A 21,396-nucleotide genomic window follows, 5' to 3' on the forward strand; every position below is an offset into this window, starting at 1 on the left:
CCTCTGGGATATCAATCTCATAAAGATTTACGAAAGCAAGTAAGACTGAGTATTAAAAGAGGCATTTACAGCAAAGAGAAACATCATACTTCCCTTGGACATTCTTGACCCAGCAATTCCTTTTTGCCATTCACAATGATGAGCTTTCAGAACAAAGACTGTACACAGTCCTTGTAAATCAGGTTGCGATGTTTTTAAATGCTCTTTTCTCAATCAACCTTCAACTCAGAAGAAAGAAAGACTTTGCCATTTTGCCCACAGTAAAACTCAGTAGCAGTCTACCCATTACACACATTGAGCCCCTTGCCTCAGGCAGCAGATGGGAAGAGGCACTGGATTAGTGCCACCCCAGGCCCATCTACTTGCTACCACAAGCATACAGCCTCTCTCACCTGCAGATGCTCATCACCTGCTGATGTTTTGCTGGCTAGCTGATTGGCTGACTGCTGCTACTCTCTCTCTGGAAATGCTACTGCCACTTGGAAGTGACAGGAATGTGGTGGCAGCTTGCTTGTTCTTGCCTGCCTTGCCTTAATCTCAGGAGGTTCCTTTCTCAGCACGGAACATTGTGGGCGAATTGGACCTGAAGCATGTCTGTTTGTGTATTGCTCATGATGGCAAATAGTACTAAACTGCCAAACTTTAACCACAAAGGTGTCAGTCACTGCAGGCAGGCACTCTCCAAAGCTACCCTGCCCACAATTTGCTGCTCTGAGAAAGGGACATGTGCTCTTCCAAATAAGACATGGCTGATATGACCTCAAAGGCCACAAGGTGGGTGGAGCAGAGGAGAAAGTGAGAGCAGTGGGGGAAGGAGGAAGAGGAGATGATGGAGGCAGATGTAGCTAGTCTGCCAGATGACAAAGCATCTTGTGTTGGCCCTGGCAAAGAAGCTTTGGTACAAGCAAGAGCAGCTAAATTGAACTAAAACCTGCCTTCCTCCATTCCAAAAGAAAAGAATTAGTAACAGAGGATTAAAAAAAGAAGTTTCAATCTGTTCTCTTTATCTCTGCACTTTCAAAACTTGGTAGCAATAAAGGGAAAAAAAGAGATGTTAAAACTAATTTTAAAATGTAAGTGGCTTCACGAAATAAAGCTGTCACATTTAAAAATAAAAATCATAACCTTGGCAGGCAGGGATGCTGAATAACCTCAAAACTCCCGCTATGTTGGGACACCACAGTGTACAAGTGGAATAGGAACGATGCATTCATCAACTGCATCATACAGTCAAACACAGCTATGAAAACCAGAAGTTACAGCATGAAGACGAGCTGCTTTGGTCTGCTATTTTTTAAAACTGCCTTTGGATATCCCTTTGGATTAATAAAAGTTATGGCCCAGATAGGCATTGTAGCCATTTGGGCTGGATATTCCATGGCTGGCCCCAAGGGATTTTGATGTTCAAGGCAAAAAATAAATAAATGAAAATGTCCTTCATCTTCACTTCTTTTGGAGCTACTAAGCTAGCCTAGCAACCCCCCTCACCCATCTTGCTTGACCTTTGGGATTCTGGAAGCTGACTGACACATATTTGTGGTTAGCAGCTCAGCCTCTCTTTGTGATACCTGAGGTCTAGGTGCGAGAGGGTGCTGCTGTTTACACATGCCACAGCCACTTCCAATGCTGTCTTAATCTTGTTCAAACAACGCTTTGAACAAACCCTAGTCTTCCACTCATTCAGACTAAATGGGAAGCTGGTTTGTTCCAAAGCTTACATATCAGCTTGAAATCTCCTGTCCGCGTGTGCAAATGCAGAAGGGGGAAAGGGAGCATACAAGCTGGAGACTTACTGTATAATTCATGCATGTATCCTAAACTATGATTTCATATTATATCAACTCAAGCGTCTATGTTGGATTGCGCCCACCAGTTTGACCCACTTACTGACATGAACCAGACCTATAGCGAAGGCAGTTAAGCAGCACCACTTTAGACAAACCAGGAATATTGTGAGAAAAACACCTACCTCATTGTTGCCATACACTTAACAAAATCAGTAGCCTAAGTAACAATTTCCCAAAGGTATGCATGGTTGGTTTCATATAAGATTTGACTTAAAGGTGACTTATTTCAGTAACTTCCACCATATATTTTATTTTGGGCTTTGTTCTGCCAGTTCAGGCTAGCCAATTATGCTGCATTACCGTTTTTGTCAAAAACCACTATTCATTTTTTTGAAAAAGGGGGAGGAAAAGGTTCTAAAACCTCTGTGCAAGACTGCGTTGGCAGGTTCAATTATTTAAAAACTCTAAGAATTATCTCCAGAGTTTCCGAAGGAGACTTAAAACACCAGCCAGCTGTTAACAATGTATTATGACTTCCACAACATTACTGCCCTACCGGGTGTTACAATTAAACACTCAAAGCAAGTGGTGAGTCATTTTGCAAACTACCTAAATACCTGAATAAAGAAATATACGAATAAATACGCACACAACTTTGGAGATCCACATGGGAAACGTTTACTTGCCACTTTCAAAAAAGAAAGAAAGGTGACTGGAAAAAAATGGTCTGTTAACTTTAGTGACTTAGTTTTACATGTAATAAAAAGAGGTATAAATCTCCTGTCTTGCCTACTACCTCTGCCTCTGAAGTCTCCCTTCTGCTTCAGATGCTTTAACCATAATCTAATCATCTGACGCAGTAATTATATATCACAAGCTTGCTTAAATGTAATCATGGGGAAGGTTTTTTACGCTACCTTGCATTTGATTCTTTTACCCACACCGCTCCCTTCTGCCTAGTCTTGCCCTGCTACCCACCCCACACGGGTCCAACAAACCTCTGCTATTTACAGTTTAAACACCTAAAGGGAGGTGTTTCTTGGCGAGTCTTCGGGGATTCATGTAGGCTTGTACAGCTCCTGTTTCCTCTAATTTGTTTTATTTCCTTGTTAGGATGGCCAGGAGTCTTAATTTACAGAAGGCAGTCCTCTGTTTTGAAGGACTGCATCCAGTTTAAAGTTTTTTTAAAAAACCATTAGAAAGCAGAACAGGAGCCCTGAAGAAGCCCAGCACCAGAATTCACCTGGCAACAGACTGAGCAAGCAAACAGGTGACTCGGTCATTCTTCCCCACTATGGTGAGATGTATAGCATTTCTATTTAATTTAAAACAGCCCTTTATAAATCTGCACTAAAACATGTAAATCTCCATAGGCATTTTTTCTGCAAATAGCTGTCCTCTTGTAACTTTTTTTTGAGGGTGGATAATGTATAATTGGCCACCCTATTCCATGCCCCTCTATGCCTACTACCCACTTTCCTTGCCAATGCTGAGCCTAAATGTATTTACCAACAACAGTGCAGTGCTTTTTTTCTTGAAATTTGTTTAGGGGTACTCTCATTTTGACTAAAGAAAATTACCATTTTATAGTTCAAATCCGGAAAAATTAATACAGTAAATAGACAAAAGTACAAAGATTCACAACCAAATAAACACACACACACACCCTAGAAAACTAGCACTAGGGGAAGTGGGCTGGTCTTGACCCTTGGGGGTGTGTGCTTTGCAGCAAGTTTTTACAGTGGTACCTCGGTTTAAGTACACAATTAGTTCCAGAAGTCAGTACTTAACTTGAAGCATACTTAAACTGAAGTGAACTTTCCCATTGAACGTAATGGAAAGTGGATTAATCCGTTCCAGACGGGCCCGCGGAGTACTTAGACTGAAAGTACTCAAACCGAAGCGTACTTAAACCGAGGTATGACTGTATATGGGAAATGTGGTGTTTTTTTAAGGCACTCCCCTCCTCACTTCCAGCTTGAAATGGTATGCTCCATTCTATGACCTCAGGATTCTGCTATATGTGAGCCAGCCCTGCCCATGCAGCAAAATGTGCTGTTAGAATACTTAGGTGGCAGAGTGGACTGTACCACTTCAGACTGGATGTGAGTTTTCTTCCTGATGAGCTAAGGTCCCCCCTCCCTTTCCTTTTTACTTGCAGTGTTTGCTTGTTTGATTGGAGGAGAGAGGTAGCCAAAATGGCATCTCTGAAGCCATGAAGCCATGAACCTGAAGTCATGAACCAAGTCAATGTCAGCCAGTAAAAATGTGTGCATTTATGCATTACGGTACATCTTTCAGTTGCACTACATCCACTGACGGAACCTATTCAACAGTATACATCCAACCTTTTCTTTTGTGTACTTCCCTCAACTTGGTATTACAACAGCATCTAATACTGGACCTTTTCCTGCCAACAGTACATATTATGACAGCAAAATACTTCCAATTTGTTTGAAAACTGGATCTTAAAGCTTTGCTGGGATATGCTGAATTTTAACATTCTGATTCATTTGTTTTGATTTTGGGATTATAAATGATCACCATTGTGATATTGAGGTACTACACATGTGAATTCTGTAATTTAACAGAAATGCATAATGTCCCGTTAATCTTTCCAGGAGTCACTGACAGACCCACCACAAGGACCTGTGGACACATGTTACATTCTAGAAACCTCTTGTCCACTTACTGTATAATTAGTTACAGGTAGGTAGCCGTGTTGGTCTGACACAGTCAAAATAACAATAAAAAATCCTTCCAGTAGCACCTTAGAGACCAACTAAGTTTGTCGTAGGTATGAAGCGTGCATGCACACGAAAGCTCATACCTATGACAAACTTAGTTGGTCTCTAAGGTGCTACTGGAAGGATTTTTTATTTTTATTTTGTATAATTAGTGTGTACTTAAGTCTGTCAGATGTAGTACAGAAATGGCAGTCTAGTGACTAAATTCAAGAATTTTATCATACCCTGTTGGTGCCAATGAGTCTGTCTCAGTCATCTGAGAAAGGTTCGTGATTTGCTAATAGCCACTATTTTTTCATATACGCTTTCGTTTTAAGATCACATTTAATCTCTGAAATCTCAATGAGACACCTTGAGACTACAACCTTGTAGTATCTGCCTTGTAGATCTGTCTGCCCTTTCTAGTGGCGTGAGGCTTTGCTGAGGGGATAATTATTATTTCCACACTTCTTGCCTATTTTTAAACACATACATACTGTATCAAAGGTCTGCAAAAACAGCAGCTATAAGCATCCTCTGAGAGTCATGAATCATCAGCACTTGTCAACCTGCTCACCTGCGTTTAAGTCATCAATTCAATTAATCTGACAACTTAAATATATGCTCTTGGAACCTTAAATGCCACTGTATAATTCAGGGAAAGGTCGCCATAGCTGAACTTTAATATCCACATTTTAAAATCAGTCCATTGTTTTAGCACACGCTTGACTTCACTATCATATTATTTATAATTTATCTCACAACAATGATCCCTGAGAGTAAAATTTGAATTATAAACCAGGGTAAGGGTTAACTAGACAATTCTCCTAGCTACTAGATCATTTAAGAAATACACATAGCACATTTGATGTCTATTTGATCAATTTATGAGGATATACTGTTATATACGCAGCTACAGCTCATATAAACACCTCACACAAACTGCTTTCTCCACACAGCAGTGGTTATAAATTTGCTTTTTTTGGCAGGGGGTTAATGTGTGTGACTTTTAAAAAGAAACCCTGCACCCCTTTCTACACACCCACATGTTGGAAAGGGTGGCTTGTATTGTGATATTTTAGTATGCTGAAAGCCTTCTTTAGGCGTTACAAAATAATAATAATATGCCCTTACAGTAAGGAGAGGAGATGCAAGGCCCACCTACACATTCTAGCTTCTTGCCCAACCTGCTTAGCATGAAGGTCTGAAGCCGGATTCTAACCACATTCACTTGAGCATAGTTAGAACCTTCCCTGTGATTCTCTCAACCAAAGGGAGAATCCTAACTTGGGCCACCTCCAGAAGCTCTGTTTATTCAGCATCCATCCTGATGAGCTTTGCACAAAAACTTATGTAGTGGTTAGATTACGCCCAATCTTTATTGAGCATTCGTTCTGATTTGCAACAAAGAGCATTGTTCCTGATTTGCTTGTGGGGTGTTTACATGTCGTCTTGCTAATCATTCATTCACTGCATACTTTTCAGCGCATTCCCTTGTCACTTTCCTAACCACAAAAAGTCTGTGTTCCTTTTTTAATGTGGATTCCCGCCCGCCCCCCGCACTACAATGAAAGAGCAGTTAATCCACTTTAATGACGCATGCCTGCATTTCTAGTGTGCACCTGTATTCCTCCCCTACACACACACACACACACACACACACACACACACACACACACACACACACAGCAACAGTGTGCAGGCACTATAATTCAGCTAAACACTGTCAGAATCGTCTAGCAGACTTTGTGTTCAGGAGACAAGGGGGCGAGGCCACAAAGATGTTGATGGCAGGCCAGCACCCGCTTTCCTAGATCCTCTGCACCAGGGTTTCCCAAACTTGGGTGTCTAGCTGTTTTTGGACTACAATTCCCATCATCCCTGAGCACTCGTTCTGCTAGCTAGAGATGATGGGAGTCGTAGTCCAAAAACAGCTGGACACCCAAGTTTGGGAAACCCTGCTCTACACTGTTCTTCTTAACACAGTATGTAGAACTATGGAACTTTGCTCCTGCAGGAGGCAGTGATGGGCACCAACTTGGATGGCTTAAAAAGGCAATTGGACAAATTCGTGGAGGATAAGACTATCAGTGGATACCAGCCACGATGGCTATGCTCTGCCTCCCATGATCAGAGGAAGTAATGCTTCTGAATACCAGTTGCTGGAAACTGGGGGTGGAGTGGGGGACAGTGCTCTTGTGCTCAGGTCCTGCTTGCTGGTTTCCTACAGACACCTGGTCGGCCACCGTGAGAACAGGATGCAGGACTAGATGCGCCACTGGCCTGATGCAGAAGGCTCTTCTTATCATAGATCATAGAATCATAGAGTTGGAAGAGACCACAAGGACCATCCAGTCCAACCCCCTGCCAAGCAGGAAACACCATCAAAGCATTCTTGACATATGCCTGTCAAGCCTCTGCTTAAAGCCCTCCAAAGGAGGAGACTCCACCACACTCCTTGGCAGCAAATTCCACTGCCGAACAGCTCTTACTGTCAGGAAGTTCTTCCTAATGTTTAGGTGGAATCTTCTTTCTTGAAGTTTGAATCCGTTGCTCTGTGTCCGCTTCTCTGGAGCAGCAGAAAACAACCTTTCTCCCTTCTCTATATGACATCCTTTTATATATTTGAACATGGCTATCATATCACCCCTTAACCTTCTCTTCCCCAGGCTAAACATACCTAGCTCCCTAAGCCGTTCCTCATAAGGCATTGTTTCCAGGCCTTTGACCATTTTGGTTGCCCTCTTCTGGATATGTTCCAGCTTGTCAGTATCCTTCTTGAACTGTGGTGCCCAGAACTGGACACAGTACTCCAGGTGAGGTCTGACCAGAGCAGAATACAGTGGTACTATTACTTCCCTAGATCTAGATGCTATACTCCTATTGATGCAGCCCAGAATTGCATTGGCTTTTTTAGCTGCTGCATCACACTGCTGACTCATGTCAAGTTTGTGGTCTACCAAGACTCCTAGATGCTTTTCACATGTACTGCTCTCAAGCCAGGTGTCACCCATCCTGTATTTGTGCCTTTCAGGATGTTGTGCCTTTCTTATGTTCAGTGGAGGACCCAAAGGCAGCTCACAGCATTAACGGTTGCTAGTTATATGTGGCGGATAAACCATACCAACATTTCTCTTATTCCACAGGATTGTCATCAGGAGACAGCGCCTAAACCTTGAGGCGAACTGCAGAGAGCAGCTGAATCACCGGAGGCACAGTACATCAGCATTTGTACTTCAGGCAAAGTCTGCACCTGTCACACTCAGCTTGACTGAGGAGGTTTTAAAATAGTACCTAACTTTGATTTAAAAAGTCAGTCGTTATATTTATAAAAGGGGGGGGTGGTTGACCACTTAAAAATGAAATAGCTCATAGCATCATGAGATTTTGGAGGCAACAACCTATTTAATTAAATGCACGAAGAGAGCCAAGAAGATGATGTGAACACTGTACGTACATATATCTATAGGGGTTTAAGTACAATGGAGAAGAAACAAGGCTGATAAGGTGAGAACTAAAGAGGACGGGAATTCTAAACCTTTTGTAACTCCAACAATGAATCACACATAATGACCTCAGCTCAATAGCCCATGATTCACTAGGCTGAAAATCAACCTTGCAAACCTTTCCTTGCAAACCAGCTCTGGGACTTCTACCATGGTCTGGTTATATTTTAAAGTACAGTTTCCTGTTGTATCTGAACAGGGAAACTAAATTAATCTCAGTTTAATAACCACAATATGGCTTGAACATTCCTATACCACGAACCCCTCTTAAGTTTAAACTTAAAAATATATGTATATCAAATGTCTCAGAAGTATACAAATATGCAGAAGTGTCATATACAGGCATTGCATGTGACCATCTTTTCTTGCTTTAGTAGCTTCAAGTTAGTGCTTCCCTTCCCTAACCCTGGCACACACCACATATTTTAAGCGACAATTCCCATCACTCCTGACCATTTGGGAGTGCTGAATTTTTCAACTTCCGAATTCCAAAAATGCTAAAAAGTTTTAACACGACTTGGGGATTCAAAAGGTCAGCATGTTTGGCTGTTAGCCAGAAAGTTGCAGGTTCAAGCCCACCCAGGGGTAGCTGTGAGCAGAATTTGCTGCACTGCATGGGGTTGGACTAGATGACTTGGGATCCCTTCCAACTCAACAATTCTATGGTTCTATGATCATATGAATATGCCATGAGGCACAATCTTATGCAAAACTGCCCCCATGCACTGACAGGACTTTGGCATTTTCTCACCACTGCTCACTTATACAGAACCCACATTATTACTGAAACTGTGTCTTTACTCCCATGGCTATATGATATTTTTCATGGGTGATTCAACCCTGAGTTGTGGATAATTGATAGGCAAAAACAGATGCCTGTCCCCCATGAGCTGTGCGTATTCCAGGATAAGAATATAGCTCTTAAGGGAGACTACGTAATGCCAAGTAATGCAAGGATGACTTTTTTTAAGCAAAACATGTGAACAAAGAAATGTACAGAGGCACAATATTTACAGAAAATGAAACCCATCTCACTGGAACACATTCAGACTAATTATTTGGAAGAAGTTGATGGAGTGCATCTCATGCTAATTTTCATGGATGCCAAAACCTTGTTGGCAAGGGGAAAACCAGACATATAACAGCTACAGAGAGTGGAAATGAAAACATTTGGATTAAATGGCCTTTCATTCATCTCATAAAATCATGTTCACGGTGATGGAACTGAAAATAAAATGATGAAATGAGAGACGTTTTGAAGTTTCTCTTGGAAGCACTTCCAGAACCTTGACTTCAGTTATAGGGTTTCAAGACAATACTGTATATTGTGACAGGAAAAGAGCCACTCAAGTGGGATATTTAATATCTTTTGGCACCTTGTTTTGATGTGACCCATTTTAATTTATTGCAAGTTTCTTCAGTTGTGCAGTCATATACTTTTACAAGCACAACAGATACGCACCCTGTGCAAGCAGCAGCTCTGATATGCACGAAGGGGGCTCTGATGCCCCCATGGAATCTTGCCACCATGGAACAGCATCTCTGGATCATTTCCCAATATGGAAGTGGAAAGAACACATGCGTATATAGAGCTTGGAGGTCTAGAGTATTGAGGTCCTCTGAGTGTCCTGCCATAAAAGGAGCCATCTGGAATTCAACAGGAGCATGCTGATGTTATAACCCTGTGGCATTAGAAGCACAATTGCAAAGACTTCATAGGAAGCACTAAGGCAGCGTGCCTCAGAAAACCAGATAGCAGTTGGAATTACACCACCTTTTTTGCCGACGTGTCTTAGACCAGGTTGGCAGTTCACATGACTGAGATAAACAGACAGGATCCAGACTAAGTCTCCTGTCTCTTGTTCTGCCCCCACCATGCCACTGGAATGCCCCATTTTCAGGCTTAAGATCAGGGTGGATTTGATTTAAATCAAACTGATTTAAATCACGATTTAAATCACGATTTAAATCACTAGTCAGTAAGGCTTGATTTAAATCATAGTTGATTTAAATCATAAAGACTAATTCTTGCTGGTATAACTTTATTATGCAAGTAGATGAAGATTTTTAGAATAACAACTTTTCATATTAGTTTTTTTATCCCCAGTTTAATAGGTTAATCATTCATATTTGGACAACTTTACTGTTGTACTTAGGAAGGAGAAAAATAATCATTACCTTAATAATAACAATTTAAATAGATTTATTCAACTGAAACAATAACATTTCAGCAAATGTTATTTGCTTAAACAAACATCCATGTTTGTTAACTAATTTGGCTAAACAAAAACAAAATATATATATTTTAAGAAACTTAGACTGTCAGCCCAGCCTACACATGAAAAACTTAAATACTGTCCAAACAATCAGAAAAATATTGTTTCTATTCTATTCACTGAACTTCTTGAAACTTAGCACTGAAGGGGTTGCTTCTGTATTCATAGGTTTGTAGAACAATAGGATTAAGGTCTTTTTCTCAACTCTGTTCATATTATAACATTTTTGCTGTGAAGAAGAGGCATGTGATCTCTGTTGAGTCAAATTCAGTTTTGAGAACTGCAAAAGTAAACCAAGCACCTGTGATAATATCTTGTAGGCAGAGAAACTGCCCAATAATCTTACAAAAACCTCTGGAAGTGAATGGATTAATGGAATTTATTTACCCCATAAATTAAACATATACAACCTTATACTACATAATTAAAAAAACTAATCTTTATTTCATGATGGAATAACCTTTGGATGGTAATATTCTTTCCTCAAAAAGCATTTTATTTAAAAAAATCCAATTTAAATCAAAAAAATCGATTTAAATCAAAAAAATCCGATTTAAATCAAAAAAATCCGATTTAAATCAAAAAAATCCGATTTTTTTGATTTTTTTAAAAAAATCATTGATTTTTATCCACCCTGCTTAAGATCCACCAGGCTCAAGATATGCTAGCATATTTCCAGCTCAGCTGAGGGTGAGGGACAGCAAAGCTGTGGCAGAAACCTCCCAGCTCAGCCAGAGACCCACTGGATCCTAACCCCACTCATCCCGGTGAATCGTGCAGTAGGATTGCTCCCTTACTCAGTCTGCAGTCTCCAGCTTGGAACTGAGGCTATAAGCTGGTCACATGGCTACATTTAGCCTAAGTTTCGTACTTCCTTGCTAGTTATTTAATTATCTTTATATTCCACTCAATAGGCAGAATCCCTAAGACGTTTAAATAAAACACTAAATCATCATCATCATCATCATCATCATCAATAAACTACATGTATCACAATAACATGCATATAGGATTCATAATATGTACCTAGATTCATAAATACTGTATAGCAGAATGTTGCAACCAAAGCCAGTTGAGACTTCAGGAGGTATTTAAAATGAACCAGTTTCTGGTTCTTGAACATTCTGCGGCATGTGGAACGGTGCCACTCCTGAGAAGGGCCACTTTTCAAATGTCATAAGACATTTCCTTATCCTTCTACCTCCAGCTCTGCATAACATCTTGCCTAACACAGAATTCTGCAGAACTCCAAGGCACGCCACTATTTTGACGTTTTGGTTGTTCCTAATAAAGGTATTGCCCTGTTGTGGATTTTGGAGTTATTTCTTAATGAAATTCACAAGACAACAATGTAATAAAAACAAGAATAACTGAGGGCTCATCTCCCCCCTTCCTTGAATTGTTCTATTTACTTCTTAACCTGCTCATTAAATTGCAGCAACCATAGGAATATAAACATTCCTGCTAAGAGCAAGACAGCTTGCTCCTACACTCTTACGAGTAACTTGATGGTATTCTGTTTTCTCTGTTAATATACGATTTTTAAATAAGAACAATAGAGTTACTTATTAAATTGTAAAGATCATCTCTAGAACAGGCTTCTCCTCCCTCCTCTGCTAGCTAACTAGATGACTTAGCCAGTTTCAGCTGCCTCACCTTATGCTCAACAAATCTGAAAGAGATAATGTAGGGTTGCCATACATCTGGATTTTTCCGGACATATCCAAAATATTGCAGTCATTTAATAAAGATTTCTTTTTAAGATATACAGTGGAATAAATTGGGAGGAAAATCCTCCAAAACCTCTTTTCTTATTTCCTTCTTTATTTCCTCCTTTTTCTACTTTTCTTTCTTTTTTCTGCTTTTCTTTCTTTTCTTCTATCTTTTCTTTCTTATTAAAATGAAAAATGTGTTTATAAGTAATGAGTATGTATGTATGTGTTAATTTGTAAGATTTTGTGTGTGTTTTGTGTGTGTTTTATCATAATTATGTATAATAAATAAAATTATATAAAAAAACAGAATATTGCAGTCGGCAGCAGTGTCTGGGTGGAAATTGGAGAAATCTCCGGGAAAATCCGGGTGTATGGCAGCCCATGTTGGCAGTGAAGTTTTTGCCATTTTCTCATAAAAATATTCAAAATGGGCATTTGTTAAATAATGAATTTGCCCAAAAAAGCTCAACAACTTTTCTAGCCAGTTTTTTTTTCACTGTCTGAAATATGGCAACCCTAGTAATGCCAACTGCTGTGCAAACTATTCTCCTCTCTTTCATTTTTGTTACCATATCTTATGAAACTGCCATGCCCTCCTTCCTGCCACCCGTCTCTTGGCATTCTTAAAACACATGGTCCTTGCTCTCACACTCTTTTCCCCTGTTCCTCTGCTTAGGATGATAAAACATGGCAACGGCAGGGAATAGCTCTCCTTTTGACAGAAGAAGTCTGACAAAGCACTTAACCATTCCCTCCTGACCCAATTAATGTTTGCCCTTTGAGGAGAAGAAGTGGCATGATGCAGATTTCCATGTCCCAGTGGCTGAAAGTTAGCCAAAACACCTGAAGGACACTGGATTGGGCAAAGGCTATTACAGTGGTACTTTGGTTTAAGTACACAATTGGTTCCGGAAGTCTGTACCGGTACTTAACCTAAAGCGTACTTAACCTGAAGCGAACTTTCCCATTGAAAGTAATGGAAAGTGGATTAATCCGTTCCAGGCGGTCCGCAGAGTACTTAAACTGAAGCGTACTTAACCTGAAATGAACCTTCCCATTGAAAGTAATGTAAAGTGGATTAATCCGTTCCAGATGGATCCGCGGAGTACTTAAATTGAAAGTACTCAATCTGAAGCGTACTTAAACCGAGGTATGACTGTATTATTTATTTATTTATTTATTTATTTATTTATTTTATTCTTATATATTGCATGTATATCTCATCCTTCCTCTCGAAGGAGCCCAGGGCAGCAAACACATCCACAACTCAAAAATAAAGAAAAGGAAAGTGCTCTAGTTAAAAGCATTCTGAATGTTTACTCTCTTTGGCCTAGGAAGGTTTTGAAGTTGCTGCTTTAAGGCAACACACACCAGATTTGGTCAGATTTCCCACTCTACTCCCCGCCTCCTGCCTACATGCTTCAAGAAGCACCAGTATGTGTCTTGCCATATTTTGGAAAGTTCTCAGAAAAGAATGTAATTGACACTTAGTGCCAGTTATATTTCAAGAGCCCGTAAGAAAAGAAAAAAATACTGGTGGCTTTATACGCAATTAAAAACTGTCCTTAGTTTAACTACTTGGCTGCAATGCCCAGAGCCCCTTTCTTCACATTTCATTGCTTCAGAAACAGCTGTAAATGTTTTCTTCTCATTAAGGATTACTCCTTTTTGGTTTCGGTCTAAATTGATTGTCACTTGTGATTTAAACTTAAAGAAAATATGCCAATAAATATTTATATCATGCAAGCCATCTGCTACCCTTTTGTACAATATGCTAATGATTAGCAAGGCACCATTTCTCTATACCTGACGTCATCCTGGTCACAGTAAACCCTGGACTCATGATAGCAATAAATCGTGCCAATGCATAAGCAACATCAAGCTGAAGACACACTGGGGATTCCGTTTCTAAGGGCTGTGATAGATCACAGGTGCAAAGTAAAGGCAGTATCTTCAAATACACATCACACTCCGCATCACCACCTGGCCCTATGGAGCATCATTTACAGCCTTGGCAATCATTTGCAGCCTTGCCCAGTTCTTTTAATAGCACTTTTGCAAGTTTCCTATTTATTTATTACTAAGTGGATTTGTGAAAAGTGGTCTCCAAATACACCCGTAACAGGCAAGAGCAAATAAGCAAGAGAACAAACCTGGTAAAATAGCAATTGGATGAGCTGAGGTATTTCCCCGGTGTACCCCACAATCCTGAACACAGTCAGGCAGCAATAAATTAAAACAGATAAAACATAAGCTTCCAGTTCATGAGCTGCCACTTAAGCATGGCAGGGACTTGTGCTGCAATGGCCCAAGAGACATCTTTTGTTTGGTAAGTAGGGCAGGTCTACGCAGTGCTTGGACTGCAAGAAGATCAAACCTATCCATTATGAAGGAAATCAGCCCTGAGTGCTCACTGGAAGGACAGATCGTGAAGCTGAGGCTCCAATACTTTGGCCACCTTATGAGAAGAGAAGACTCCTTGGAAAAGACCCTGATGTTGGGAAAGATTGTGCGCACAAGGAGAAGGGGACGACAGAGGACGAGATGGTAGGACAGTGTTCTCGAAGCTACTAACATGAGTTTGACCACACTGTGGGAGGCAGTGGAAGACAGGAGTGCCTGGCGTGCTATGGTCCATGGGGTCACGAAGAGTCGGACACGACTAAACGACTAAACAACAACAACAACCAGATCCCAAGTTATAGCCTCATAAGCATGCCTTATAGTTAGGCAAAGACAATTTACCAACTCTGCAGCAAACAATGAAGCAATCCTACTTCCCACATGCTTTGATTAAATGACTAAACAACAGCAACAGGAATATTAGGGGGGCGGGCAGGAGAAGTAGTGCTTTTTTGCAGTCTTCAGATGTGAACTAGACCATGTGAAAAATGAACATAAGGTTTTAGCTGCGGTTCATTAATTTTCAGCTTTGTATTCTTGTTATAAAAAAGTGTGCCTAGACACTCCATTGCAGCGCCCATAACCTAGGTTTACAGTGCCATTTAGCTCCTAGCTTTCATATCTCAGTTTCTAACATTGCCTTTCCCCTAAGCAGCTATGACGGGTTCGTAAAATAAAGTCTCCACTGGGGCCAATAGGAACCTTTTTACTAACTCACATAGCCTGGGGGCAGGAGTTTTATGGAGGTGGGGAAGGAAGAGCCAAATCTCTGTATTTCATGGTCCCAATAACAACTGAGGCTGTATTTAAACAGCACAGATTTAAATCTGTGCAGAAATGAAGAAGTTCTTTTTTTCCTGCATGCTATATGTCAGGCATCCCCAAACTTCGGCCCTCCAGATGTTTTGAACTACAATTCCCATCTTCCCTGACCATTGGTCCTGCTAGATAGGGATCATGGGAGTTGTAGGCCAAAACATCTGGAGGGCCGCAGTTTGGGGATGTCTGCTATATGTTAAGCATTATATGCAATTTGGTCCTGAACAGCTTGTTCCTTTTCATGCTGAGTGGATGGGGAGAAGGAGGGAGGTGAGCAGGGTATGAAAGCCCTGTTTGGTTACTTATTAGAGCTTGCAATATTTACATTTTAATGCCATCCTCCACAACAAAGATCAGGGAGAAATATTTTCCTCCTCCCTCATAACAACTCTGTTCAGCAAGCTAGCAAGTAAGTGTGAGAGAGAAGGGCAGGGGAATTCACCGGCTGAGCAGTCATTTGAAGTGGAGTCTCCCCCTTCTGAACCTGATATTGTTCACCACCATGCTCTGCATGACAGAAACAGGCACAACAGGTAAACAACACCCTGATCATCTGTTGGGACTGGAGATTATGCATGGGGCCAGGCTGAGCCCTAGCCATGGGATCTCCTTTACAGACACCCAGGGGAGAATCTTTTGCTGACATGAAGTCACTCCAGCTTTGGGAAGATGGCACCACTGCCACAACACCGTGGAATGAGACACACAGAACCTTGGCTAGTGGAAACCAACCAGAATTATACGGAAGCTGTTGCTTGGCCACTTATGCAGGTAAGAACTGTCTCTAGGTGGCAAGCCTGGGAAGCTTTACACAATTTGGTTATTTTATCCCTGTTACAGCCAGCAAATGATTAACACAGACAAGTGTGAAGCAGATGGGCTAGTAAACAATTTTGTGATCTAATAATAATAAGGGACATGTGGAACGCTGGAACAGAGAGGACATTGTATCTTGGCTGTATTCCTTCACATTTACTAATGAGAAGGCCACATGATGACACGCCCTTAAAAGGCCTTGTGTACAGGGAGTCATTGATGTACCATCTTTGGGAAAGAGCTGTGGCTTGTTGTTGCCACGGTTTTAACCTCCAACTAACTTATTCTTCTTCCTTTGTAGAATATAATTAAGGTGTTTTAAAGACTGAGCTAGGGATTAAACTAAAAATACCTCTCTAGTAATAACAGCTTTGGTTGGGGGAGGAAACAAAGACCCAAAAATGCAAAGCTTTTTTTAAAAAAATAAAAAATAAAGGGGAGCTTGACTCATGCTCACTGTTGAAAGATAAAGTAACTACACACACCACTAATACTCAGTTGGCATGCCAAATACTAGGAACAATGCTTGAAAGCAATGTAAGAACACAAACAGACCTGTGGGATGCACAGCTTGCCTCCACTCCCCATTATAACCGAATTGTTCTTGTTGATTAAAAAATGGGCAGCAAAATGCATGCCTTATGAAGTTATTCCTACAGTAACCATAATTGCTACTGGTGGTGGTTCAGAGATAGCATGAACACAGCATTAAAGACAGGTGTGGGAAATGTGTAGCAGTCCAGATATTGTTGGACTACAACTCCCATCATCCATGCCCATTGGCCATGCTGGCTGGGGTTTAAGGGAGTTGGACTACTGCATAAGGAAAGCATCTTTAAATAAGTAATCTGGGAAGAGTAAGTTCTGTTCTGTTCTACGCACAGTTCTCCTTACCAATATTCAAGTTGCAAAGGTATACCTATGGTTGCTTAACTAGCTCTTAAGCCAAATAACCACTCTTCATGTTATAATTTCTCTATACTTGGTTATAAACATGCATCGTTCTACAGAGCAACCTCCATTAGAGGAGAAATGTAATATGAAAAGAAGTCCTAAACGCAACTTGTTAAAAGTTGAATGCGGCCAAAATACTATATAAGTTTCAATTTAACAAAAGCCACATCACTGACACCTTTTCCCTTCCACTCTGGGTAGTCTTCTCTCTTGAGATCAATCTCACCTGCCACTCCTTCTCCTGCTCTGTAATCCTCTAATCTCATTTGAGCCAGCCCTGATAGCAGAAATCAGGAACATGCAGTAGAGTTGCGTAATTTCGTTTTTGATTGTCTAAATAGTTGACTGTGTTTGTGCTAATATGCAGTGGTTTTCAAACAACAAGCCAATACATTTTCAGATTTACGATTCATTCACTACACATTTCTTCTCCTGCTAGGGTTCGGATCGCTCAAGGACTTACAGAGGCATAGTTCTTCTCCAACTTGTCCTCCACGATGCCAATCCGGCATGGTGTCCTCTGATTCTGGAACCAGTAGTCTGTTGATTCTAGCAGGCTGTTACTGCAGAGAACCTGTGGAAACACAAGATTTCATAGTCTTCCTTCCACCAAAGTCATGAAGCCTGGATGCTGCATCACTGGAAGTCTTCAAATCAATTTTGCTTTCAAGTCATCAAGCAAATTTAAAGAGGTAAGTCCCCCCCCCAAAAAAAGGGATAGGGTGAGACAGGGCAAGGAAAGAAATTCCAGTCCTTTTGCAGCACGGTGACATGACGTGGCAACCCAGCAGAACTTACACCAGCAAAACTGGTGGTGGAAGTCAAACTTTATTTTAAAGGCTTGTTTTCCAAAATTTCACTTTGGAAGCTCAAACCATCATGTAGGTTCTTAACTATGACTATCACAATTCACGTATCTGAACGCTGCCATTGGGCTCATCTGGATGCAACAATATTGGCTTAATAAAACAAGGTTTATTCAACAATCACTGTGCCTGCATGCTCCTTTCTTGTTCCCCCTCTTCAATTCCTGGACATTGACTTTGATGCCTAAATAGTGATTACTTAAAACTAGCACCTGACACGGGAAACTGTGGTTTAATCTTGGACTTAAAACCATTAGGACATTATCATGGTTTCAGGTTGTAGCGTACAATCCAATATTAAAATTCGAATTTACATCATTTTTGATGTAATAAAAAATGGAAGTAATCATGATACGAGACCAAAAGCCATGGAAGGAGCGATGGGGAAGAAGGGAAAATGTGCAGGGATAATGTTAAATTCCTAGCCTACTAAACCATGGCTTCATTTGCTTTCTGCGCTATCTTTTGTTAGGATGCCTGAGTGGAGCCTGAGAAAGGAAGACTGTCATCTCTCTTCCGGTGTGAGTCTGTGAAATTGTACTTTCACTTTTACGCTGTTCTGCTTGTTCTCGGAGCTGGAGAGATCAGGTGCCATAATGCTGTTGTCTGTAAATAAATAGTAGTTTAGAACTGCGGTGCCTCTTTCCTTTTGCTGTGTCAAGGCTAGTGTGAATAAATCAAGTTGCTTTATGGATCGCTGGAGCGCCCTGGAGAAGAAGGGGATGCCTTTTCTAGAGCTATGCTCACTGGAGGACGCTAGGAGATGGGGGGAGGGGGCGCTGCAGATAGCCCGGAGCGCTCTCCCAACATCTTTAACATGTTTCAGCCTTGCATGTCCATCATCTGGCTAGTGTTCAAAACAAAAACTCATTGTGTCCTCAAGAACTGAACTTCTGGGCCAGGCTTTTGTTAGCACAAACCTGGAACCTGCCCAAACTAAGCAGCGAGTGCTCGGTCCCTGTTTCTTTAAAGCAAAACTTTTTTAAAATAATGCATTAATACCTTTAAATAATTTTTTTCCCTAGATCATTATGTTTCTATACAAGGGATTTTCTCATTTTGCATTAAAATGGGTTTCCCTCCTTTTAAAGCCACGCTTCGTTGAAATGCCTCTTTTTTTATTTAAAAAATGGTGACATTAGCTCAAAATGGCAAGCAGTGACACCACACATATATCTGGTGCTAAGCATATTGTAATAAAGTATACTTATTATTCTAGGCTCTGATTCTGTAATGTGAATGGGATGCCATTTGCCACATTTGAAAATAAGCACAATAAATAACACCATATTCAAGTGATTGGAAAGGTACATAAAAATTCATATGCGTGAACTATCGTGGGAAATGAACTGCACATTATGTGCTAGTAAAATATAAACAATGTGATGCAAATTCCTTCTCTTTTAGGGATTTCACTACTAGTTGAAGGCAATTATACATTTGAACACTGGAATCCTATATATGTCTACGCAAAAGCAAATCCTGTTGAATTCAATGGGACTTGCTCCCAGGTAAGTACAGATATCATAGCAGCTTCACAGCACATCTTATACATGCCTGTTCAAGAAGTACGTCCCACTGAATACATTGAACTAATAAGCATGTAATCATTCTGTTTGGCACAAATAATCAGGATGACTTGTGCTTAATAAAAATAATACAGTGGTACCTCGGTTTATGAACACAATTGGTTCCGGAAGTCTGTTCATAAACTGAAGCGTTCATAAACTGAAGCGAACTTTCCCATTGAAAGTAATGGAAAGTGAATTAATCCGTTCCAGACGGTCCACGGAGTAAGCGTTCATAAACTGAAGCGAACTTTCCCATTGAAAATAATGGAAAGTGGATTAATCCGTTCCAGACGGGTCCGCAGAGTACTTAAACTGAAGCGTTCATAAACTGAAGCATGGGTGTAATTGGTTCCGGAAGTCTGTTCATAAACTGAAGCGTTCATAAACTGAAGCAAACTTTCCCATTGAAAGTAGTGGAAAATGAATTAATCCGTTCCAGATGGGTCCGCGGCGTTCATAAACCGAAAATTCATAAACCGAGGTGTTCATAAACCGAGGTTCCACTGTACAAGCAAATGGTTCCGGGGGGGGGGGGGATATTGCTGCAGTGTTTTGCTTACACAAGAATCCACAACTTGGAGAACGACTTTGCTGTTTGCATAAAGGGATATAACTGTCTCTCTCATGCATTTCACTTTGAGTTTGGAGTACAGCAGGGGGCGGAGATTGACTTGAAATATAATAATAATAATAATTTATTATTTATACCCCGCCCATCTGGCTGGGTTCCCTCCACCACTCTGGGTGGCTTCCAACAAAACATTAAAATACAGAAATCCATCAAACATTAAAAGCTTCCCTAAACAGGGCTGCCTTGAGATGCCTTCTAAAGGTCTGGTAATTGTTGTTCTCTTTGACCTCTGGTGGGAGGGCATTCCACAGGGTGGGTGCCACTACCGAGAAGGCCCTCTGCCTGGTTCCCTGTAACTTGGCTTCTCGTAGCGAGGGAACCGCCAGAAGGCCCTCGGCGCTGGACCTCAGTGTCCGGGCAGAACGATGGGGGGTGGAGACGCTCCTTCAGGTATACTGGACCGAGGCCGTTTAGGGCTTTAAAGGTCAACACCAACACTTTGAATTATGCTCGGAAAGCCATCAGTTGGCATGAAAAAATCTGAAATGTATGAAATAATAGTTTGGGGATAAATTCATGTGCATAGAGATAATTAAGAGATTATTATTGTTAGCAGCCATCTGTCTTGAAAGAGAATGGAGTGTGCCTCCAGGGGCGAAGTCAAACTGCTGGAGAATCACAGCGCCTGCTGTGGCTGCAGAGACTGGTAACTAGTAAGTTCCTCCTGCATTGTTTTTACTGCATTAGCAGCATGGTAATACAGTCACACCTCCGTTTATGACCACAATTGGTTCCGGGGAGCCGGTTGCTCCCCGAGTTCGTAGCTTCCCAAGGTACGCTTCTGCGCGTGCGTGAAGCGCTGATAGAGCGCTTCCGCGCACGCATGCTCTGCGCAGATCGTTCTGCGCATCCAAGCGCCACGGAACCCGGATGTAAACACTTCTGGTTCCGCAGTGGTTGGAAACCGAAGCGGTCGCAAACAGAGGCGGTCGCAAACGGAGGTTTGACTGTAATAATAAGAATAAGAATAATATTTTATTTATACCCCGTCCAGCTGGCTAATAATAATAATAATAATAATAATTTATTATTTATACCCCCCGCCCATCTGGCTGGGTTTCCCCAGCCACTCTGGGCGGCTTCCAACAGAAAAATAAAATACAATAATCTATTAAACATTAAAAGCCTCCAGGGCTGCCTTCAGATGTCTTCTAAAAATCTGGTAGCTGGTAATTAAGAGATGGATGCAAAATAATTATGAAACTTCCACCTGGCAGTTTTATCGGATACCACATCAGTATATTGGCATCTTAGCAAGATTAGCTCTCATAATCAGTTTCTCACTAGAAATAACATTCCCCCACCCATGGGGGGGGGGGAAGCCTG

At 41.1% G+C, this 21,396-nt stretch overlaps 1 protein-coding gene across 3 annotated transcripts in view; it reads right to left on the reverse strand.

Annotated features, from left to right (window-relative positions):
* The window catches only part of SPHKAP (SPHK1 interactor, AKAP domain containing), a 77,559-nt gene that overhangs the window by 27,738 nt on the left and 28,425 nt on the right, over positions 1-21,396 (reverse strand). For all 3 annotated transcript variants that reach the window (XM_088669089.1, XM_035133407.3, XM_060274525.2), the window contains exon 3: positions 17,466-17,576. In XM_088669089.1, the coding sequence (XP_088525215.1) occupies positions 17,466-17,576 (111 nt within the window). The remainder of the gene's footprint in view (positions 1-17,465; positions 17,577-21,396) is intronic.

The sequence above is a fragment of the Zootoca vivipara genome, chromosome 5 (genome assembly GCF_965207765.1).
Source record: "Zootoca vivipara chromosome 5, rZooViv2.hap1.1, whole genome shotgun sequence".
In the NCBI taxonomy this organism is placed as follows: Eukaryota; Metazoa; Chordata; class Lepidosauria; order Squamata; family Lacertidae; genus Zootoca; species Zootoca vivipara.